This window comes from Taudactylus pleione, unplaced genomic scaffold (assembly GCF_031769625.1).
Source record: "Taudactylus pleione unplaced genomic scaffold, aTauple2 ptg000117l, whole genome shotgun sequence".
In the NCBI taxonomy this organism is placed as follows: Eukaryota; Metazoa; Chordata; class Amphibia; order Anura; family Myobatrachidae; genus Taudactylus; species Taudactylus pleione.
In genome coordinates this window covers 21,022,364-21,045,030 of record NW_028284519.1, presented here as the reverse complement: position 1 = coordinate 21,045,030, position 22,667 = coordinate 21,022,364, and the positions used below count along the sequence as shown (strand labels likewise).

At 42.6% G+C, this 22,667-nt stretch overlaps 1 protein-coding gene across 1 annotated transcript in view; it reads left to right on the top strand.

Annotated features, from left to right (window-relative positions):
- LOC148524696 (solute carrier family 12 member 3-like) overlaps positions 1 to 22,667 on the top strand; it is an 80,230-nt gene that overhangs the window by 34,338 nt on the left and 23,225 nt on the right. Inside the window, exons 3-9 of the mRNA XM_088471935.1 lie at positions 12,636 to 12,753; positions 16,137 to 16,238; positions 18,303 to 18,458; positions 19,512 to 19,611; positions 20,058 to 20,169; positions 21,207 to 21,301; positions 22,483 to 22,522. Coding sequence (XP_088328061.1) covers positions 12,636 to 12,753; positions 16,137 to 16,238; positions 18,303 to 18,458; positions 19,512 to 19,611; positions 20,058 to 20,169; positions 21,207 to 21,301; positions 22,483 to 22,522 — 723 coding nt within the window. The remainder of the gene's footprint in view (positions 1 to 12,635; positions 12,754 to 16,136; positions 16,239 to 18,302; positions 18,459 to 19,511; positions 19,612 to 20,057; positions 20,170 to 21,206; positions 21,302 to 22,482; positions 22,523 to 22,667) is intronic.

Below are 22,667 nucleotides of genomic sequence, written 5' to 3'. Positions count from 1 at the left end.
GAGTGTACTTTCGGGGGTTACAGCACCCTTAACGGTCAAGCCAGCCGGCCCTTTACTTATGACACAGGCGCACGCTTGGCACTACTTTGTTGATGCACGTGCGGCTACTGCGCACACAATTCACAAACACAGAAAATATTTTTTTTTTTGGTTTGGACTGAGAGTGTACTTTTGGGTTTACAACACCCTTTAACGGTCAAGCCAGCCGGCCCTTTACTTATGACACAGGCGCACGCTTGGCACTACTTTGTTGATGCACGTGCGGCTACTGCGCACACAATTCACAAACACAGAAAATATATAATTTTTTTAGCACTTGGGGGGAGCACCCCTGATGGACAGAGCACCCCCTGGACAACACTACAGCACCCCTTTAGGACTGGGACACTGCACAGGACTTTGGAGTGGACACAGCCCCTATGGAGAACTGACTGCACAACACAGTCCAGCCAGCCCCTATGGACTTTGAAGTAGTGGACACAGCCCCTATTAACAACAGTAGCACAGCACAACACAGCCAGCCCCTATGGACTTTGAAGTAGTGGACAACAGCAGCACTACACTACACTACACTACACAGCCCTAACTCCCACCCTCCCTCTTCACTGTCCACAGCCGAGTGAGAAAATAGCGCCGACGCGGGTACCTTATATAGGATCCAAAACCCGCGAGACTCGGAAGGCGGGATGATGACGTTTTGCCTCGAGTCAGGCGGGAAAAGTCGAGCCTGACTCGGATCGGACTCGGCTCGGGGGGGTTCGGATTTCAGAAATCCGAACCCGCTCACCCCTAGTTATAATGGTAATCTCTGTAATTATTACCCCTTTCTCCCTCCGCACAGTGCCTCTGTAATCACTAAGGTCAGGTTATGATGGTAATCTCTGTAATTATTACTCCTTTCTCCCTCCACACAGTGCCTCTATAATCACTAAGGTCAGGTTATGATGGTAATCTCTGTAATTATTACCCCTTTCTCCCTCCGCACAGTGCCTCTGTAATCACTAAGGTCAGGTTATGATAGTAATCTCTGTAATTATTACCCCTTTCTCCCTCTGCACAGTGCCTCTGTAATCACTACGGTCAGGTTATGATGGTAATCTCTGTAATTATTACCCCTTTCTCCCTCTGCACAGTGCCTCTGTAATCACTAAGGTCAGGTTATGATGGTAATCTCTGTAATTATTACCCCTTTCACCCTCCGCACAGTGCCTCTGTAATCACTAAGGTCAGGTTATGATGGTAATCTGTAATTATTACCCCTTTCTCCCTCCGCACAGTGCCTCTGTAATCACTAAGGTCAGGTTATGATGGTAATCTGTAATTATTACCCCTTTCTCCCTCCGCACAGTGCCTCTGTAATCACTAAGGTCAGGTTATGATGGTAATCTCTGTAATTATTACCCCTTTCTCCCTCTGCACAGTGCCTCTGTAATCACTAAGGTCAGGTTATGATAGTAATCTCTGTAATTATTACCCCTTTCTCCCTCCGCACAGTGCCTCTATAATCACTAAGGTCAGGTTATGATGGTAATCTCTGTAATTATTACCCCTTTCTCCCTCCGCACAGTGCCTCTGTAATCACTAAGGTCAGGTTATGATGGTAATCTGTAATTATTACCCCTTTCTCCCTCCGCACAGTGCCTCTGTAATCACTAAGGTCAGGTTATGATGGTAATCTCTGTAATTATTACCCCTTTCTCCCTCCGCACAGTGCCTCTGTAATCACTAAGGTCAGGTTATGATGGTAATCTCTGTAATTATTACCCCTTTCTCCCTCTGCACAGTGCCTCTGTAATCACTAAGGTCAGGTTATGATGGTAATCTGTAATTATTACCCCTTTCTCCCTCTGCACAGTGCCTCTGTAATCACTAAGGTCAGGTTATGATGGTAATCTCTGTAATTATTACCCCTTTCTCCCTCTGCACAGTGCCTCTGTAATCACTAAGGTCAGGTTATGATAGTAATCTCTGTAATTATTACCCCTTTCTCCCTCTGCACAGTGCCTCTGTAATCACTAAGGTCAGGTTATGATTGTAATCTCTGTAATTATTACCCCTTTCTCCCTCTGCACAGTGCCTCTATAATCACTAAAGTCAGGTTATGATGGTAATCTCTGAAATTATTACCCCTTTCTCCCTCCGCACAGTGCCTCTGTAATCACTAAAGTCAGGTTATGATGGTAATCTCTGTAATTATTACCCCTTTCTCCCTCCGCACAGTGCCTCTGTAATCACCAAGGTCAGGTTATGATGGTAATCTCTGTAATTATTACCCCTTTCTCCCTCCGCACAGTGCCTCTGTAATCACTACGGTCAGGTTATGATGGTAATCTCTGTAATTATTACCCCTTTCTCCTTCCGCACAGTGCCTCTGTAATCACTAAGGTCAGGTTATGATGGTAATCTCTGTAATTATTACCCCTTTCTCCCTCCGCACAGTGCCTCTGTAATCACTAAGGTCAGGTTATGATAGTAATCTCTGTAATTATTACCCCTTTCTCCCTCCGCACAGTGCCTCTGTAATCACTAAGGTCAGGTTATGATAGTAATCTCTGTAATTATTACCCCTTTCTCCCTCCACACAGTGCCTCTGTAATCACTAAGGTCAGGTTATGATAGTAATCTCTGTAATTATTACCCCTTTCTCCCTCCGCACAGTGCCTCTGTAATCACTAAGGTCAGGTTATGATGGTAATCTGTAATTATTACCCCTTTCTCCCTCCGCACAGTGCCTCTGTAATCACTAAGGTCAGGTTATGATGGTAATCTCTGTAATTATTACCCCTTTCTCCCTCTGCACAGTGCCTCTGTAATCACTAAGGTCAGGTTATGATAGTAATCTCTGTAATTATTACCCCTTTCTCCCTCCGCACAGTGCCTCTGTAATCACTAAGGTCAGGTTATGATGGTAATCTGTAATTATTACCCCTTTCTCCCTCCGCACAGTGCCTCTGTAATCACTAAGGTCAGGTTATGATGGTAATCTCTGTAATTATATAAGAATTCTATATAAGAAACTGTTAATAATAAATAATTATTACCCCTTTCTCCCTCCGCACAGTGCCTCTGTAATCACTAAGGTCAGGTTATGATGGTAATCTCTGTAATTATTACCCCTTTCTCCCTCCGCACAGTGCCTCTGTAATCACTACGGTCAGGTTATGATAGTAATCTCTGTAATTATTACCCCTTTCTCCCTCTGCACAGTGCCTCTGTAATCACCAAGGTCAGGTTATGATGGTAATCTCTGTAATTATTACCCCTTTCTCCCTCCGCACAGTGCCTCTGTAATCACTACGGTCAGGTTATGATGGTAATCTCTGTAATTATTACCCCTTTCTCCTTCCGCACAGTGCCTCTGTAATCACTAAGGTCAGGTTATGATGGTAATCTCTGTAATTATTACCCCTTTCTCCCTCCGCACAGTGCCTCTGTAATCACTAAGGTCAGGTTATGATAGTAATCTCTGTAATTATTACCCCTTTCTCCCTCTGCACAGTGCCTCTGTAATCACTAAGGTCAGGTTATGATTGTAATCTCTGTAATTATTACCCCTTTCTCCCTCTGCACAGTGCCTCTATAATCACTAAGGTCAGGTTATGATGGTAATCTCTGAAATTATTACCCCTTTCTCCCTCCGCACAGTGCCTCTGTAATCACTAAGGTCAGGTTATGATGGTAATCTCTGTAATTATTACCCCTTTCTCCCTCCGCACAGTGCCTCTGTAATCACCAAGGTCAGGTTATGATAGTAATCTCTGTAATTATTACCCCTTTCTCCCTCCGCACAGTGCCTCTGTAATCACTAAGGTCAGGTTATGATGGTAATCTCTGTAATTATTACCCCTTTCTCCCTCTGCACAGTGCCTCTGTAATCACTAAGGTCAGGTTATGATGGTAATCTCTGTAATTATTACCCCTTTCTCCCTCTGCACAGTGCCTCTATAATCACTAAGGTCAGGTTATGATGGTAATCTATGTGATTATTACCCCTTTCTCCCTCCGCACAGTGCCTCTGTAATCACTAAGGTCAGGTTATGATGGTAATCTCTGTAATTATTTCCCCTTTCTCCCTCTGCACAGTAATCTCTGTAATCACTAAGGTCAGGTTATGATGGTAATCTATGTAATTATTACCCCTTTCTCCCTCGGCACAGTGCCTCTATAATCACTAAAATCAGGTTATGATGGTAATCTCTGTAATTATTACCCCTTTCTCCCTCTGCACAGTACCTCTGTAATCACTAAGGTCAGGTTATGATAGTAATCTCTGTAATTATTACCCCTTTCTCCCTCTGCACAGTGCCTCTGTAATCACTAAGGTCAGGTTATGATGGTAATCTCTGTAATTATTACCCCTTTCTCCGTCCGCACAGTGCCTCTGTAATCACTAAGGTCAGGTTATGATGGTAATCTCTGTAATTATTACCCCTTTCTCCCTCCGCACAGTGCCTCTGTAATCACTACGGTCAGGTTATGATGGTAATCTCTGTAATTATTACCCCTTTCTCCCTCCGCACAGTGCCTCTGTAATCACTAAAGTCAGGTTATGATAGTAATCTCTGTAATTATTACCCCTTTCTCCGTCCGCACAGTGCCTCTGTAATCACTAAGGTCAGGTTATGATGGTAATCTCTGTAATTATTACCCCTTTCTCCCTCCGCACAGTGCCTCTGTAATCACTACGGTCAGGTTATGATGGTAATCTCTGTAATTATTACCCCTTTCTCCCTCCGCACAGTGCCTCTGTAATCACTAAAGTCAGGTTATGATAGTAATCTCTGTAATTATTACCCCTTTCTCCCTCCGCACAGTGCCTCTATAATCACTAAGGTCAGGTTATGATAGTAATCTCTGTAATTATTACCCCTTTCTCCCTCCGCACAGTGCCTCTGTAATCACTAAGGTCAGGTTATGATAGTAATCTCTGTAATTATTACCCCTTTCTCCCTCTGCACAGTGCCTCTGTAATCACTAAGGTCAGGTTATGATGGTAATCTCTGTAATTATTACCCCTTTCTCCCTCCGCACAGTGCCTCTATAATCACTAAGGTCAGGTTATGATGGTAATCTCTGTAATTATATAAGAATTCTATATAAGAAACTGTTAATAATAAATAATTATTACCCCTTTCTCCCTCCGCACAGTGCCTCTGTAATCACTATGGTCAGGTTATGATGGTAATCTCTGTAATTATTACCCCTTTCTCCCTCTGCACAGTGCCTCTGTAATCACTAAGGTCAGGTTATGATGGTAATCTCTGTAATTATTACCCCTTTCTCCCTCTGCACAGTGCCTCTGTAATCACTAAGGTCAGGTTATGATGGTAATCTCTGTAATTATTACCCCTTTCTCCCTCCGCACAGTGCCTCTATAATCACTAAGATCAGGTTATGATGGTAATCTCTGTAATTATTACCCCTTTCTCCCTCTGCACAGTGCCTCTGTAATCACTAAGGTCAGGTTATGATAGTAATCTCTGTAATTATTACCCCTTTCTCCCTCTGCACAGTGCCTCTATAATCACTAAGGTCAGGTTATGATGGTAATCTCTGTAATTATTACCCCTTTCTCCCTCTGCACAGTGCCTCTATAATCACTAAGGTCAGGTTATGATGGTAATCTCTGTAATTATTACCCCTTTCTCCCTCTGCACAGTGCCTCTGTAATCACTAAGGTCAGGTTATGATAGTAATCTCTGTAATTATTACCCCTTTCTCCCTCTGCACAGTGCCTCTATAATCACTAAGGTCAGGTTATGATGGTAATCTGTAATTATTACCCCTTTCTCCCTCCGCACAGTGCCTCTGTAATCACTAAGGTCAGGTTATGATGGTAATCTCTGTAATTATTACCCCTTTCTCCCTCTGCACAGTGCCTCTATAATCACTAAGGTCAGGTTATGATGGTAATCTCTGTAATTATTTACCCCTTTCTCCCTCTGCACAGTGCCTCTATAATCACTAAGGTCAGGTTATGATAGTAATCTCTGTAATTATTACCCCTTTCTCCCTCCGCACAGTGCCTCTGTAATCACTAAGGTCAGGTTATGATGGTAATCTCTGTAATTATTACCCCTTTCTCCCTCTGCACAGTGCCTCTGTAATCACTAAGGTCAGGTTATGATGGTAATCTCTGTAATTATTACCCCTTTCTCCCTCCGCACAGTGCCTCTGTAATCACTAAGGTCAGGTTATGATAGTAATCTCTGTAATTATTACCCCTTTCTCCCTCTGCACAGTGCCTCTGTAATCACTAAGGTCAGGTTATGATGGTAATCTCTGTAATTATTACCCCTTTCTCCCTCCGCACAGTGCCTCTGTAATCACTAAGGTCAGGTTATGATGGTAATCTCTGTGATTATTACCCCTTTCTCCCTCCGCACAGTGCCTCTGTAATCACTAAGGTCAGGTTATGATGTAATCTCTGTAATTATTACCCCTTTCTCCCTCTGCACAGTGCCTCTGTAATCACTAAGGTCAGGTTATGATGGTAATCTGTAATTATTACCCCTTTCTCCCTCCGCACAGTGCCTCTGTAATCACTAAGGTCAGGTTATGATGGTAATCTCTGTAATTATATAAGAATTCTATATAAGAAACTGTTAATAATAAATAATTATTACCCCTTTCTCCCTCCGCACAGTGCCTCTGTAATCACTAAGGTCAGGTTATGATGGTAATCTCTGTGATTATTACCCCTTTCTCCCTCCGCACAGTGCCTCTGTAATCACTATGGTCAGGTTATGATGGTAATCTCTGTAATTATTACCCCTTTCTCCCTCTGCACAGTTCCTCTATAATCACTAAGGTCAGGTTATGATGGTAATCTCTGTAATTATTACCCCTTTCTCCCTCTGCACAGTGCCTCTGTAATCACTAAGGTCAGGTTATGATGGTAATCTCTGTAATTATTACCCCTTTCTCCCTCTGCACAGTGCCTCTGTAATCACTAAGGTCAGGTTATGATGGTAATCTCTGTAATTATTACCCCTTTCTCCCTCCGCACAGTGCCTCTATAATCACTAAAATCAGGTTATGATGGTAATCTCTGTAATTATTACCCCTTTCTCCCTCTGCACAGTGCCTCTGTAATCACTAAGGTCAGGTTATGATAGTAATCTCTGTAATTATTACCCCTTTCTCCCTCTGCACAGTGCCTCTATAATCACTAAGGTCAGGTTATGATGGTAATCTCTGTAATTATTACCCCTTTCTCCCTCTGCACAGTGCCTCTGTAATCACTAAGGTCAGGTTATGATAGTAATCTCTGTAATTATTACCCCTTTCTCCCTCTGCACAGTGCCTCTATAATCACTAAGGTCAGGTTATGATGGTAATCTGTAATTATTACCCCTTTCTCCCTCCGCACAGTGCCTCTGTAATCACTAAGGTCAGGTTATGATGGTAATCTCTGTAATTATTACCCCTTTCTCCCTCTGCACAGTGCCTCTATAATCACTAAGGTCAGGTTATGATGGTAATCTCTGTAATTATTACCCCTTTCTCCCTCTGCACAGTGCCTCTATAATCACTAAGGTCAGGTTATGATAGTAATCTCTGTAATTATTACCCCTTTCTCCCTCCGCACAGTGCCTCTGTAATCACTAAGGTCAGGTTATGATGGTAATCTCTGTAATTATTACCCCTTTCTCCCTCTGCACAGTGCCTCTGTAATCACTAAGGTCAGGTTATGATGGTAATCTCTGTAATTATTACCCCTTTCTCCCTCCGCACAGTGCCTCTGTAATCACTAAAGTCAGGTTATGATAGTAATCTATGTGATTATTACCCCTTTCTCCCTCCGCACAGTGCCTCTGTAATCACTAAGGTCAGGTTATGATAGTAATCTCTGTAATTATTACCCCTTTCTCCCTCCGCACAGTGCCTCTGTAATCACTAAGGTCAGGTTATGATGGTAATCTCTGTAATTATTACCCCTTTCTCCCTCTGCACAGTGCCTCTGTAATCACTAAGGTCAGGTTATGATGGTAATCTCTGTAATTATTACCCCTTTCTCCCTCTGCACAGTGCCTCTATAATCACTAAGGTCAGGTTATGATGGTAATCTATGTGATTATTACCCCTTTCTCCCTCCGCACAGTGCCTCTGTAATCACTAAGGTCAGGTTATGATGGTAATCTCTGTAATTATTTCCCCTTTCTCCCTCTGCACAGTAATCTCTGTAATCACTAAGGTCAGGTTATGATGGTAATCTATGTAATTATTACCCCTTTCTCCCTCGGCACAGTGCCTCTATAATCACTAAAATCAGGTTATGATGGTAATCTCTGTAATTATTACCCCTTTCTCCCTCTGCACAGTACCTCTGTAATCACTAAGGTCAGGTTATGATAGTAATCTCTGTAATTATTACCCCTTTCTCCGTCCGCACAGTGCCTCTGTAATCACTAAGGTCAGGTTATGATGGTAATCTCTGTAATTATTACCCCTTTCTCCCTCCGCACAGTGCCTCTGTAATCACTACGGTCAGGTTATGATGGTAATCTCTGTAATTATTACCCCTTTCTCCCTCCGCACAGTGCCTCTGTAATCACTAAAGTCAGGTTATGATAGTAATCTCTGTAATTATTACCCCTTTCTCCGTCCGCACAGTGCCTCTGTAATCACTAAGGTCAGGTTATGATGGTAATCTCTGTAATTATTACCCCTTTCTCCCTCCGCACAGTGCCTCTGTAATCACTACGGTCAGGTTATGATGGTAATCTCTGTAATTATTACCCCTTTCTCCCTCCGCACAGTGCCTCTGTAATCACTAAAGTCAGGTTATGATAGTAATCTCTGTAATTATTACCCCTTTCTCCCTCCGCACAGTGCCTCTATAATCACTAAGGTCAGGTTATGATAGTAATCTCTGTAATTATTACCCCTTTCTCCCTCCGCACAGTGCCTCTGTAATCACTAAGGTCAGGTTATGATAGTAATCTCTGTAATTATTACCCCTTTCTCCCTCTGCACAGTGCCTCTGTAATCACTAAGGTCAGGTTATGATGGTAATCTCTGTAATTATTACCCCTTTCTCCCTCCGCACAGTGCCTCTATAATCACTAAGGTCAGGTTATGATGGTAATCTCTGTAATTATATAAGAATTCTATATAAGAAACTGTTAATAATAAATAATTATTACCCCTTTCTCCCTCCGCACAGTGCCTCTGTAATCACTATGGTCAGGTTATGATGGTAATCTCTGTAATTATTACCCCTTTCTCCCTCTGCACAGTGCCTCTGTAATCACTAAGGTCAGGTTATGATGGTAATCTCTGTAATTATTACCCCTTTCTCCCTCTGCACAGTGCCTCTGTAATCACTAAGGTCAGGTTATGATGGTAATCTCTGTAATTATTACCCCTTTCTCCCTCCGCACAGTGCCTCTATAATCACTAAGATCAGGTTATGATGGTAATCTCTGTAATTATTACCCCTTTCTCCCTCTGCACAGTGCCTCTGTAATCACTAAGGTCAGGTTATGATAGTAATCTCTGTAATTATTACCCCTTTCTCCCTCTGCACAGTGCCTCTATAATCACTAAGGTCAGGTTATGATGGTAATCTCTGTAATTATTACCCCTTTCTCCCTCTGCACAGTGCCTCTATAATCACTAAGGTCAGGTTATGATGGTAATCTCTGTAATTATTACCCCTTTCTCCCTCTGCACAGTGCCTCTGTAATCACTAAGGTCAGGTTATGATAGTAATCTCTGTAATTATTACCCCTTTCTCCCTCTGCACAGTGCCTCTATAATCACTAAGGTCAGGTTATGATGGTAATCTGTAATTATTACCCCTTTCTCCCTCCGCACAGTGCCTCTGTAATCACTAAGGTCAGGTTATGATGGTAATCTCTGTAATTATTACCCCTTTCTCCCTCTGCACAGTGCCTCTATAATCACTAAGGTCAGGTTATGATGGTAATCTCTGTAATTATTTACCCCTTTCTCCCTCTGCACAGTGCCTCTATAATCACTAAGGTCAGGTTATGATAGTAATCTCTGTAATTATTACCCCTTTCTCCCTCCGCACAGTGCCTCTGTAATCACTAAGGTCAGGTTATGATGGTAATCTCTGTAATTATTACCCCTTTCTCCCTCTGCACAGTGCCTCTGTAATCACTAAGGTCAGGTTATGATGGTAATCTCTGTAATTATTACCCCTTTCTCCCTCCGCACAGTGCCTCTGTAATCACTAAGGTCAGGTTATGATAGTAATCTCTGTAATTATTACCCCTTTCTCCCTCTGCACAGTGCCTCTGTAATCACTAAGGTCAGGTTATGATGGTAATCTCTGTAATTATTACCCCTTTCTCCCTCCGCACAGTGCCTCTGTAATCACTAAGGTCAGGTTATGATGGTAATCTCTGTGATTATTACCCCTTTCTCCCTCCGCACAGTGCCTCTGTAATCACTAAGGTCAGGTTATGATGTAATCTCTGTAATTATTACCCCTTTCTCCCTCTGCACAGTGCCTCTGTAATCACTAAGGTCAGGTTATGATGGTAATCTGTAATTATTACCCCTTTCTCCCTCCGCACAGTGCCTCTGTAATCACTAAGGTCAGGTTATGATGGTAATCTCTGTAATTATATAAGAATTCTATATAAGAAACTGTTAATAATAAATAATTATTACCCCTTTCTCCCTCCGCACAGTGCCTCTGTAATCACTAAGGTCAGGTTATGATGGTAATCTCTGTGATTATTACCCCTTTCTCCCTCCGCACAGTGCCTCTGTAATCACTATGGTCAGGTTATGATGGTAATCTCTGTAATTATTACCCCTTTCTCCCTCTGCACAGTTCCTCTATAATCACTAAGGTCAGGTTATGATGGTAATCTCTGTAATTATTACCCCTTTCTCCCTCTGCACAGTGCCTCTGTAATCACTAAGGTCAGGTTATGATGGTAATCTCTGTAATTATTACCCCTTTCTCCCTCTGCACAGTGCCTCTGTAATCACTAAGGTCAGGTTATGATGGTAATCTCTGTAATTATTACCCCTTTCTCCCTCCGCACAGTGCCTCTATAATCACTAAAATCAGGTTATGATGGTAATCTCTGTAATTATTACCCCTTTCTCCCTCTGCACAGTGCCTCTGTAATCACTAAGGTCAGGTTATGATAGTAATCTCTGTAATTATTACCCCTTTCTCCCTCTGCACAGTGCCTCTATAATCACTAAGGTCAGGTTATGATGGTAATCTCTGTAATTATTACCCCTTTCTCCCTCTGCACAGTGCCTCTGTAATCACTAAGGTCAGGTTATGATAGTAATCTCTGTAATTATTACCCCTTTCTCCCTCTGCACAGTGCCTCTATAATCACTAAGGTCAGGTTATGATGGTAATCTGTAATTATTACCCCTTTCTCCCTCCGCACAGTGCCTCTGTAATCACTAAGGTCAGGTTATGATGGTAATCTCTGTAATTATTACCCCTTTCTCCCTCTGCACAGTGCCTCTATAATCACTAAGGTCAGGTTATGATGGTAATCTCTGTAATTATTACCCCTTTCTCCCTCTGCACAGTGCCTCTATAATCACTAAGGTCAGGTTATGATAGTAATCTCTGTAATTATTACCCCTTTCTCCCTCCGCACAGTGCCTCTGTAATCACTAAGGTCAGGTTATGATGGTAATCTCTGTAATTATTACCCCTTTCTCCCTCTGCACAGTGCCTCTGTAATCACTAAGGTCAGGTTATGATGGTAATCTCTGTAATTATTACCCCTTTCTCCCTCCGCACAGTGCCTCTGTAATCACTAAAGTCAGGTTATGATAGTAATCTATGTGATTATTACCCCTTTCTCCCTCCGCACAGTGCCTCTGTAATCACTAAGGTCAGGTTATGATGGTAATCTCTGTAATTATTACCCCTTTCTCCCTCTGCACAGTGCCTCTGTAATCACTAAGGTCAGGTTATGATGTAATCTCTGTAATTATTACCCCTTTCTCCCTCTGCACAGTGCCTCTGTAATCACTAAGGTCAGGTTATGATAGTAATCTATGTGATTATTACCCCTTTCTCCCTCTGCACAGTGCCTCTGTAATCACTAAGGTCAGGTTATGATGGTAATCTCTGTAATTATTACCCCTTTCTCCCTCCGCACAGTGCCTCTGTAATCACTAAGGTCAGGTTATGATAGTAATCTCTGTGATTATTACCCCTTTCTCCCTCCGCACAGTGCCTCTGTAATCACTAAGGTCAGGTTATGATGGTAATCTATGTGATTATTACCCCTTTCTCCCTCCGCACAGTGCCTCTGTAATCACTAAGGTCAGGTTATGATGGTAATCTATGTGATTATTACCCCTTTCTCCCTCCGCACAGTGCCTCTGTAATCACTAAGGTCAGGTTATGATGGTAATCTATGTGATTATTACCCCTTTCTCCCTCTGCACAGTGCCTCTGTAATCACTAAGGTCAGGTTATGATGGTAATCTCTGTAATTATTACCCCTTTCTCCCTCTGCACAGTGCCTCTGTAATCACTAAGGTCAGGTTATGATAGTAATCTCTGTAATTATTACCCCTTTCTCCCTCTGCACAGTGCCTCTGTAATCACTAAGGTCAGGTTATGATGGTAATCTATGTGATTATTACCCCTTTCTCCCTCCGCACAGTGCCTCTGTAAAGACAACCTCTACCCATTGATTGGTTTCTTCGGGAAAGGCTATGGAAAAAACAATGAGCCGATTCGGGGATACATCCTCACCTTCCTTATCGCATTTATCCTCATTGGTTTGTTAATGACTCTTTATTTATACTTTGTGTCATAGCTAGCGGTGCGATTCCTCATGTTGCCTCATTCCTGTTTTCCCTGCATTAAATGCATAGTATAAGCTCAGCTGGACATTTCTGTACAGAGGGTTCTGCAAACATTATATACACTATATTACAATAAATTATATGTTATATACAGGGGCGTATTTACCCATTGGCCAGGATGGCACTCGCCAGGGGCGCCGGCCGAGGGGGGGGGGGCGCCGTCCGGCGGTGCCACCCATGGCTAAGGGGTAGAATCAGACCAGGACTGCCAGGACTGGAGTCCCGGCTCCTGGGTACGCCCCTGGCGCCTACCCAGTGTCAGCAGCAGCATCTCCGTCCTCACAGCCGCTACCGTGGAGAGATACTGCCCGGACTCACACAAAGCCCGGCGCCCTGCTACTCACTGCAGGACAGACCCTTCCACCCATGACACTGCCGAGTATGGTATGTGGCGGCTGCTGCCCGGGGATTTATACCGTGTGCGGACCCTCGGATGGGAGTCTCTCTCTCTCACTGCTATTCTTGCTGTATGTGGCCACAGTGTGAGGAGGACACGGAGGGGAGGGGGATTGCAATAATCATACTGTATATATCCTCAGAGACAGGAGATATTTCCCAGGGACTGTGACATTTATGCAGGCATTGGCTGAATACAGGGGCAGAGCATCCATGTAATATGTATAGAAGATGTTACCTCATCCCTGCTGCTGCTGCTGCTGCATACATCCTCAGTAACACTTCTTATTCTGTGTGTACACATGTAGGACATCTGCACTGCACACATATAACCTGACAGTATCTGTACTTACTCTGTATGTGGGACAACTGCACAGCACCACTTTCCATATAAATTATGCAATGCTCAGTATTTATTATTATTCTGTATGTGGGACAACTGTATAAGTTGAACAACACCTCTTATATCCTTTAGGCAATGCTCAGTATCTGTATTTGCTCTGAATGTGGGGCAACTGCACAATACCGCTTCTCATGTTTTTTTATGCAGTGCTCATTATACAGCGGGTTAAAATAAGTATTGAACACATCAACATTTTTCTTAGTAAATATATCTGTAATGGGGCTATTGTAATGACATTTTCCCCAAATGTCAGCAACAATCCATGCAATCCACACATGCAAAGAAATCAAACCCTAGATGTCCATAAATTAAGTTATGTGTACTAATGTGAAATGACATAGGGAAAAATTATTGAACACGCTACCTGAAATGCATTTAATACTTCATAAAAAAGCCCTTGTTGGTAATGACAGCTTCAAGACGCCTCCTGTATGGAGAAACTAGTCGCATGCTTTGCTCAGGTGAGATTTTGGCCCATTTTTCTACACAACCAGTCTTCAAATCTTGAAGGTTCCGTGCAGGGGTGTACATACCCATTGGCCAGGATGGCACTCGCCAGGGGCGCTGACCGAGGGGGGGCGACATCCGGTGGTGCCACCCATGGCCAAGGGGTAGAATCAGACCGGGACTGCCAGGACTTGAGTCCCGGCTCCTGGGTACGCCCCTGGCTCCTACCCGGGGCAGATGTTTAGGGCCGGGTAGCTACAGGCGCTTGCTGGCGGCTGTCTGGTACAAGCAATTAATAAACCTTTTTTCTTTTTTGACACAAGGAGCCCGTGATGTCATGACATCACATGCGCAGTGTTTTTGCACTCACTCTCTACCGCAGCCACAGCCAGGCCCAGAAGAGATGGTAAGTATCTGTGTGGGCCACGGGGAAGGGGGATGGCTGGTGACACAGAAGGGGAATGGCTAGGAAGAAAGAAGGGGGATGGCTGAAGAGACAGAAAGTAATTATTCAGAAAATATGGAGGGAGGGGGCCGCCAGTCCATTACTTTCCAGGGGTGCTCAGAACCCTAGATACACCTCCGGTTACATATATTGTATATATTCTATACCCTAATGCACAGCTGCAATGGCTATATTTGTTTATTTAATCTACTAGAATGTCTGCTGAATTTGATTCTCTGTAACCTGGAGAGATAGTTATGAATGCGACAATATCTACATTCACAATTGCTGGCAGTGGAATGTCAATCAGAGTATGCCGACACAGTACTAACGTTCTTTCAAGCATTGTAACCAGGTCTGCACCATCATGTTAAAAGTTATAGTGCCGACACGGTTACAACACTTGAATTAATGTTAGTAAAGTGTCATCATACTCTGATCAACATTAAACTGCCGACAATGTGATTGTTAAAAATTGTAGATCCCGTGCCCTGCACTGGTGAAAAGCACACTCTACACTCATATGGGGTCTACACATATATGGGGTCTATTTATCAAGTAGTGATAACACCTTTTTCTGCTTTTTAGTATTCAAAAAGGGTTATTACTGCTTCTCCATATTCTCTCCTGGTACCTCTGTTTTTTACACTTTGACACCGACCCCATAGAAGACAGTCAATTATAAAGCAAAGAAAAGCTCAGCTGTTAGTTGCTTGTGTTAGAATCATATTATATAGTACATGCTTATTTACTACAGGCCCACAGGCATCCGGACTCTCCTAGTGATCCTTCTGTGCATGCAAAACTTTTTGGCTTCTGCATGCACAGTATGGCGGAAGGGATAAAGCAATATGATCTAGGGATGGCCATCGCCCATCGATGGTCAGCATATGGTTTTGCCACCGATGGCGGAGATCCAATGGTCTAGAGACCCCTTCCGATGTTTTTTTTTTTTCTTTCTACCTGATACTGGGACACAGAGCATAGCACTACCCCAACATGACCTGCGATTGGCCTACAACCCGGTGAGAGATAGAGCAGGGATGACCAGTGATGGGTGAAACCATTGATAGTTCCCCTGTCGATGGTTTCATACTATCAAGGTTAACCACCAATGGTACCATCGCTGGATACGCACCGATGGCCATCCCTATTATGATCAGATTATTTCACCTTGCGATCCTGCTGTTGTGTAGTGAGCATGTGCTACCTTTATGAAAAGTAAAGGACAAGAGTTGGTGGATTTCACAGTCAGAGTTATACCGGCTGCAGGAGGTACAAATACATCGCCAGAGACCTGATTTATTGCATCACCAGTCCGATGGGTGTCAGATTGATAAATAACTCTGCAAGCACCTTTTTGTTGCTGCGATACAGAAACTGTGTTAACGCCGAGAATACTGACAGATTGATGAATATGCTTCATAGAGATTAGATCAATCATGATAGTTAACATTCCTGATACGAATACCAAAACTAAGTATTTTTGGTTAATACTGTGTAATCACAGGGTGTTAACTGACAGGTAAGCTCTAATATGAAAATCATGAGTGTGGTGAATACGGATACATTGTTATTATACTGTAGTGCTTCTGTCTCCTACAGGTGAATTGAACACCATTGCTCCCATCATCTCTAATTTCTTCCTGTGTTCATATGCCCTGATTAATTTCAGCTGTTTCCATGCATCTATAACTAATTCTCCAGGTAAGTGGCATATATTGGTCCCAGCTACTAACTTGCTTTACACATCTCTGCGACACTCCCGCAGCCTCATCTGGATGGTTTATGTTCATATAATGCTCGGTTGTGACTTCTCAACTTCATTTATTAGAGCTCATGTTTGCCTTCATCACAACAACCAATCAGCACTTAGCTTTAATCTATTTTGTGGTTTGACAATGAGGAAGTGACTGATTGGTTGCCACGATTTAGTGTAATTTTTGCATCTAATAGCGAGTGACTAAGGTTCTCATTTACAGTCCAGCTTTCATGTGCAAAATTCTGCTTTGTTTTACAGGCGCAGTAAAACGACATTGACTTTTGAGTTCTGCCCAGGTAGCCCTTGTAGCCCCTTTAGCTGGAGGTGGATCAGAGGGCATGCACATGCTGTGTTAGTACAGTACGGATGTGTACATGTAAGTGTGACCTATATCCAGACCACTCCTGTTTGCTCGACTCTTAGTGCAGATATATATCCTTATTATTTATAATGATCATCTGCACAGATCTTTCCAGTGTTAAAACATAAAAAAATAGATACAGATTGTGGCATGGCCCTTCCCCTACAGAGTAACATGTAGTAATATGATTGTAGGTACACACTACAGTGACTAGTGAACGACGGATTGATCATTCATTCCGTCCTCCATTAACATAAATTGTGTCACATACGAAATCATCAGGTTTGATGTGCATCACGTCAAAACAGATGTGGTCGCTAGTGACCGCGGGCAATCGCATATTGAGCGTACACACTGAGCAATGTAGGCGATTTGTTATTACGAATTGGCAAATCGGCCCGACATCGCTCCAGTGTTTACCCAGCTTTAAGCTAGCACCAGTGCTAATAGCCAGGGCTGGTAAAAACTAATGTGGGGGTAAAGGAAAGTGCTTGTGCTCCCCTTCTAGGAAAAACAACCCCCATCCTGACAACACTTGAGCTCCTCTTACCTCCCATGGGTGGTGGTGGGTGTTGTGGTGGTAACATGAGAGCAATAGTTTAAAAATAGTATTTTGGTATCCGGCACCACTGCTACAAGTGCCCGCATACCTATGGCTGCCATAACATACTTCTATTAAAAGAGAGAAAAGACAAGCAGAGTTTTTAATTTGGTGCACTTAGGATCAATATTGAATAAGTATCCTGTGAAATTATATTAAAATATAATCAAACTTTATTAATTCCTTCTTAAAATATTGTGTTCAACAAGTATGCGAAATATTAATTTTAAATAATGAATTGTGCATAAAGTTAGAGTGTGAAAGAGATATTTTTTAAGAATTTGTTTTATTTTTTATTTAAAAATTCCCTTTTCACCACTGATCACTGTATATCATTTCACTACCGATTAGTCCTGTTCTTTATTGAAAGGTTATTATAATGACTTGTATAACAACCAAGTCAGTGATTCCAGCGTCCTGCATAACTTATTTTTAAGCATAAGTCTCAACGGAGATATGATATAGTGCTGTGATCTCATTTCAGTGCAGTTTATATCAAGCATTTCGCAGTTCAATAATAACAATGTTTAGATTTAGCCTCTTTGATAATCCCAGCTTTCAGCGCTGTGATCACTCGGGTAATATCCCTGTTTCTCACTCGCTCGTAAGCCTGATAGCATAGATAGCAAACATCTATTCACATAATTTATAATAGGTATAATCGGAAGGTGTATAATGACAAAATAAATATTTTATAACATAATATCGATCAGCGGTTACTCCAGGAAACCTGGTAAGCAATACTTCTATTATAGCCTACAAAGCATCAGCACGCCTTAGCATTCATGGACAAATAGGACCTGTTAGTTACCGTAGAAATATACACATTGACACTATATTACATTTCATTTATTTGAAGTATAGACTCAGCCAATCCCCCTTTATATTTATTCTTTATGGCCTGATGAATTCCTATTGTATCTTCATCTACCGTCCTTTTTCCTACCTATTTCCTTCTTTTCCTTCTTTCTTCTTCAGTAATAAAAAAAAAACCTGAGGACATATTTATATTTGTTGTTTACATAATTAATGCTGTATCCCCACCAGGCTGGAGACCTTCATTTAAATATTACAGCAAATGGGCCTCACTGTTTGGAGCAATAGTGTCTGTAGTCATCATGTTCCTGCTGGCCTGGGAATCTGCTCTGATCGCGATCGGTATTGTCATCTTCTTGCTGGCCTATGTCCTGTATAAGAAGCCTGGTAAGTACACTGTGCACAAGCTATCATACTGATGCCTCTAGTCTAGGCGGGAGTGCTGAGCCCGGGCCTGTGCTTGAATTATGATATTATCTTTATTTATATAATGTCACAAGGTGTCCGCAGTGCCGTACAGAGATTAAACAATACAATTATGCACCAGTACATGGGATGACACAAAGATACAACCCAAGGACTAGTGGAGCATGGAAGAAGTGTAGGGTAGGGTAGAGCGTCACACAATAACATGTGGTTCCCATTGAAAATGAGAGCGTTAATACTTTTTGGATGAGATATGTACTGAAGTAGCTATATCTTTTTCTAGTATGACTAATGTTCTTACAGCTGTGTAATTGCTTTATTTTGCTGCCATTAGTGTAATTAACAATCACCATAAAATCCTCTTTGTGTGTATGCAGACACTTATTTGGACTTACTGGGCCATACAAGAAGTTACACAGCAGATGTTACACAAATATTGCAAGAAAATACTTGTGAGTGTGATTAATCTGGAGTAGGCTGATCATGGGATGCCAAATGCCAGCCCTACCCACAAACGCATCTTTCTGGGCTGGTGGTCAAGTGTAATGGACCACTGTCTAGTATCTGCCACCTGGTTATCAGTGGTCAGCCTTTCCCTGTAATCTGGGTCCACTGGGTGCTGAATTCTGGGAAAATAAACATTCCATGTTCTAGGTCTCCAATGATAAAATAGTAAATACAGGTCTGTTTTGAAAAATCTAGAACATTTAAGACACATAACTTTGTGCCATGTGCTACTATCACTCTTCCATGGAAAACAATCATCATTATTTATAGTGGGTTTATAAAAATATGATTTCATGTGAACGCTGTAACAGTGTTCTTAATGAATATTGGGATGACAATTGTTAGAACGGTCACATTATTACTGATTACATGACTACTACCAGATTCTAATAACACAATTTTTTAGACTTTTATTATAGTAGTTATTTGTGTATTATAACTTTATATACCTGATGCATGCATATACTTATCATGACCTCTAACACAGCATTTGACATTTACTTGTAGAGGCAAACTGGGGCTCCTCTGTGCAGGCAGGATCCTATAACATGGCTCTTTCTTACTGTGTGGGGCTCAACCAAGTGGAGGATCACATCAAAAATTTCAGGTGAATGTAACTGAGTGTCCGGTCTTTAGGTCCAATCCACTGGATTTCTGGGAATCCTCATTTAATCCTAAAAAAATCTACAGATCTCCTGGATGGCAGGGGAAGGGGATTAGCACAATTCTGAGATTCAAGGCTGCACAATGATGTGAAACATGTCATTATACCATGGTGTAGCCCTGCATAGATGTCATTGTGCATTGTTGGGCAGACAGTTGATGCAATAGTATGAGTGCAGTGATGACACAAAACGCGTCACCTGGAATGCCCACCCTGACTTTTTAGGCTTTCTCTCTACATCTCCCAGAGGGCTGGTTAAATGTTTTCTTTTATTCATAGCGTAATGTGATACAGGCTTCATGAAGAACTTTTTTAGTGTAGTGTGCAAATGTGATGCAGGTTCAACTTTTGCAGAACTGTGATCTACTCTGTGTATCCTCTCCTTATAGGCCGCAGTGTTTAGTCCTAACTGGACCTCCCAATTTCCGTCCGGCTCTTGTGGATTTTGTGGGAACATTTACAAAAAAACAGAGCCCGATGCTATGTGGGAATATAATTATTGTAAGTACAAGCAGGCATTAATGTTATGATTTCTAACCTACCTGAATTTGGGTACATTTATTTTTATTATGCAGCCAGGAAAATCATTCTGGGCACCAAGCTCTGTTCAAGTGTTTACAAGTAGAAATAGTGATGTTTCACAACTATCAACCATTAAATAATAATTAAAGTCATATTATACATTTCAGGAAATGAAACCAGGGGCTTCTGCTACCTGCCTTGCCTCTATAACAGTCTTGTCCATGTTCTCCATGAGAAGAACCATCTGCAGGTTCAAAGGCGAGGTCATGGACAGTCTTGGGCCAGCTATTAAAGTTACCTTGGACAATGGATGGCCTTTAACTTATCAGAAAAACTACATTATGATACTATAAAACACCAATACATAATATTCTATATTAACAGTATTATAACATGTGTGCACTCTGTCTAATATATTATTTTACGTAAGCAGTAGGGTTCTAAAGCCACATGAACTGGCCAGTGGCCAGCGTTTCATATGTTGTTAGGAGGTGACCAATACTTTTCTTAGAAACTATGATTAATACTTTCCCAATCTCTTGGAATGTCCGGTGGTCTGCTACACACTCCAGAAAGAGTAGATCACCTTCTCACCTCCTAGTGTAATGAGCAGAACTGTTGTCGATGAATCGCGTCATCATAGCTCCAACCCCCACAATGCATTTTGTTGTTGGTAAAATTGCACTATTTTGCTGCCCCTTTCCCCACAGTTAGCACCTCCAAATTCCTTCATGTATCTCCCAGGGGGAGGGGGAAGGGGGGGGGGGACTAAATGTTGACAAGGATAGTGAAACTTATATAACTATAAAGAACATTATAAGTAAATAAATAAATAAATAAATGCTTAGCAGAATTTAACACCTGTACCTTTTAGCTAAATTAATTGCATATTTGAATTTGTTTCAGTGTTATCCCTAATCTATACTAAACTCATGTACTGTACTTGCACAAGTAACAATTTTAGTGCAGCATAGGAACATCTTTCAGGGTCATATTTGTATATGTTCCTTACCCAGGGCCCTCGGAAACAGAAACTCCAGGAGTTGAACCCAGATGGTCACGTCAAGTGGCTGAATAAGAGAAAAATGAGAGGCTTCTATACAGGGATAGTAGCCGATGACCAGGGCAGTTTCTAGGGTCTGAGGCTCCCAGTGCGAGCAGTCAAAATGCGCCCCCCCCCCCCCCTCGAAGCAGTAATATTGTGGAGTGGGCGTGGCGTCATCATGAGGGGGTGTGGTATCACAGTAAGGGAGCGTGATCTAGAAAGACCACAGAATGACAGCCACCGTGACTACTGAGTACAAGGGTGTCTAACCTGTCAGAGGCAAAGCGCTGAAAAATATATGTAGCTAAATAAAAGATAGACAGCATGCGCGCGCCGTAGGCGCGCGCTCAAAAAATGGGGTGTGCCCTAGCTGTCACAAGTCCACGCCGCATTTCTGTGTGCATGCCTGTGGTGTGACATTTGCAGAAGTATGACCTTGCATCACACCCGGTTTTAGTCGCGTTGGGAGCGAGCCCAGCCAGATCCACATAAAATACACTGCAACAAACCACTTCCACATAAAATATATTGGAAAAGCCAGAGGCACATAAACTACGTTTTAAAACCACATCCACCTCAAATACATTATTAAATCCAGAAACACATAAAACACATTGAAAAAACATGATTCACATAATACACACTTCATTCCAGCCCCCTCCCTTACCATTCCAGCCCCCTCCCTTACCATTCTCTACCCTCCCTTACCATTCTCTCCCCTCCCTTACCATTCCAGCCCCCTCCCTTACCATTCCAGCCCCCTCCCTTACCATTCTCTCCCCTCCCTTACCATTCCAGCCCCCTCCCTTACCATTCCAGCCCCCTCCCTTACCATTCCAGCCCCCTCCCTTGCCATTCCATCCCGACAGGTCTTAGGCTTCCCCCCCACTGGCTCTCAGGCAAAAGTGCCCATTATGCAGTGCCCCCTGTAGTTGTCCCCATATGCAGTGTCCCCTGTATTTATGCCCCTTATGCAGTGCCCACAGTGGTAGTGTAACTTATGCAGTGCCCCCTGTAGTCATGTCCCCTGTAGTCATGCCCCCATCAGTAATGCCCCCAATAGTAATGGTTCCTGTTGTAGTGCCCCAGTAGTAGTGTCCCCAGTTGTATTGCCCTGCTCTGCCGGGCGCCCGCTGGTAACTGAATCTCAGCGGGCGCCCGGCAGTTAACATGCTGTTTCTACAGCAGGGGTAGGAGGCAGCGCGCCCCGTGCGATTGCACGGGTCGCCTGCCCCTAGAAACGGCCCTGCCGATGACCTTCGCAGTGGCGTTCAGATGCTCATCCAGGTACCCATGTGCTGTAATAGTAATCATCTGCTGCAAGGTTTAAAGATGCTTAGGGTTAAAATGATCAAGTGATGCTTTTTAAAGCTGCAGCGCCTTTGGTGGTTTTACGCACTCAGTTTAAAGGGGCGATAATATTAAATAGAAA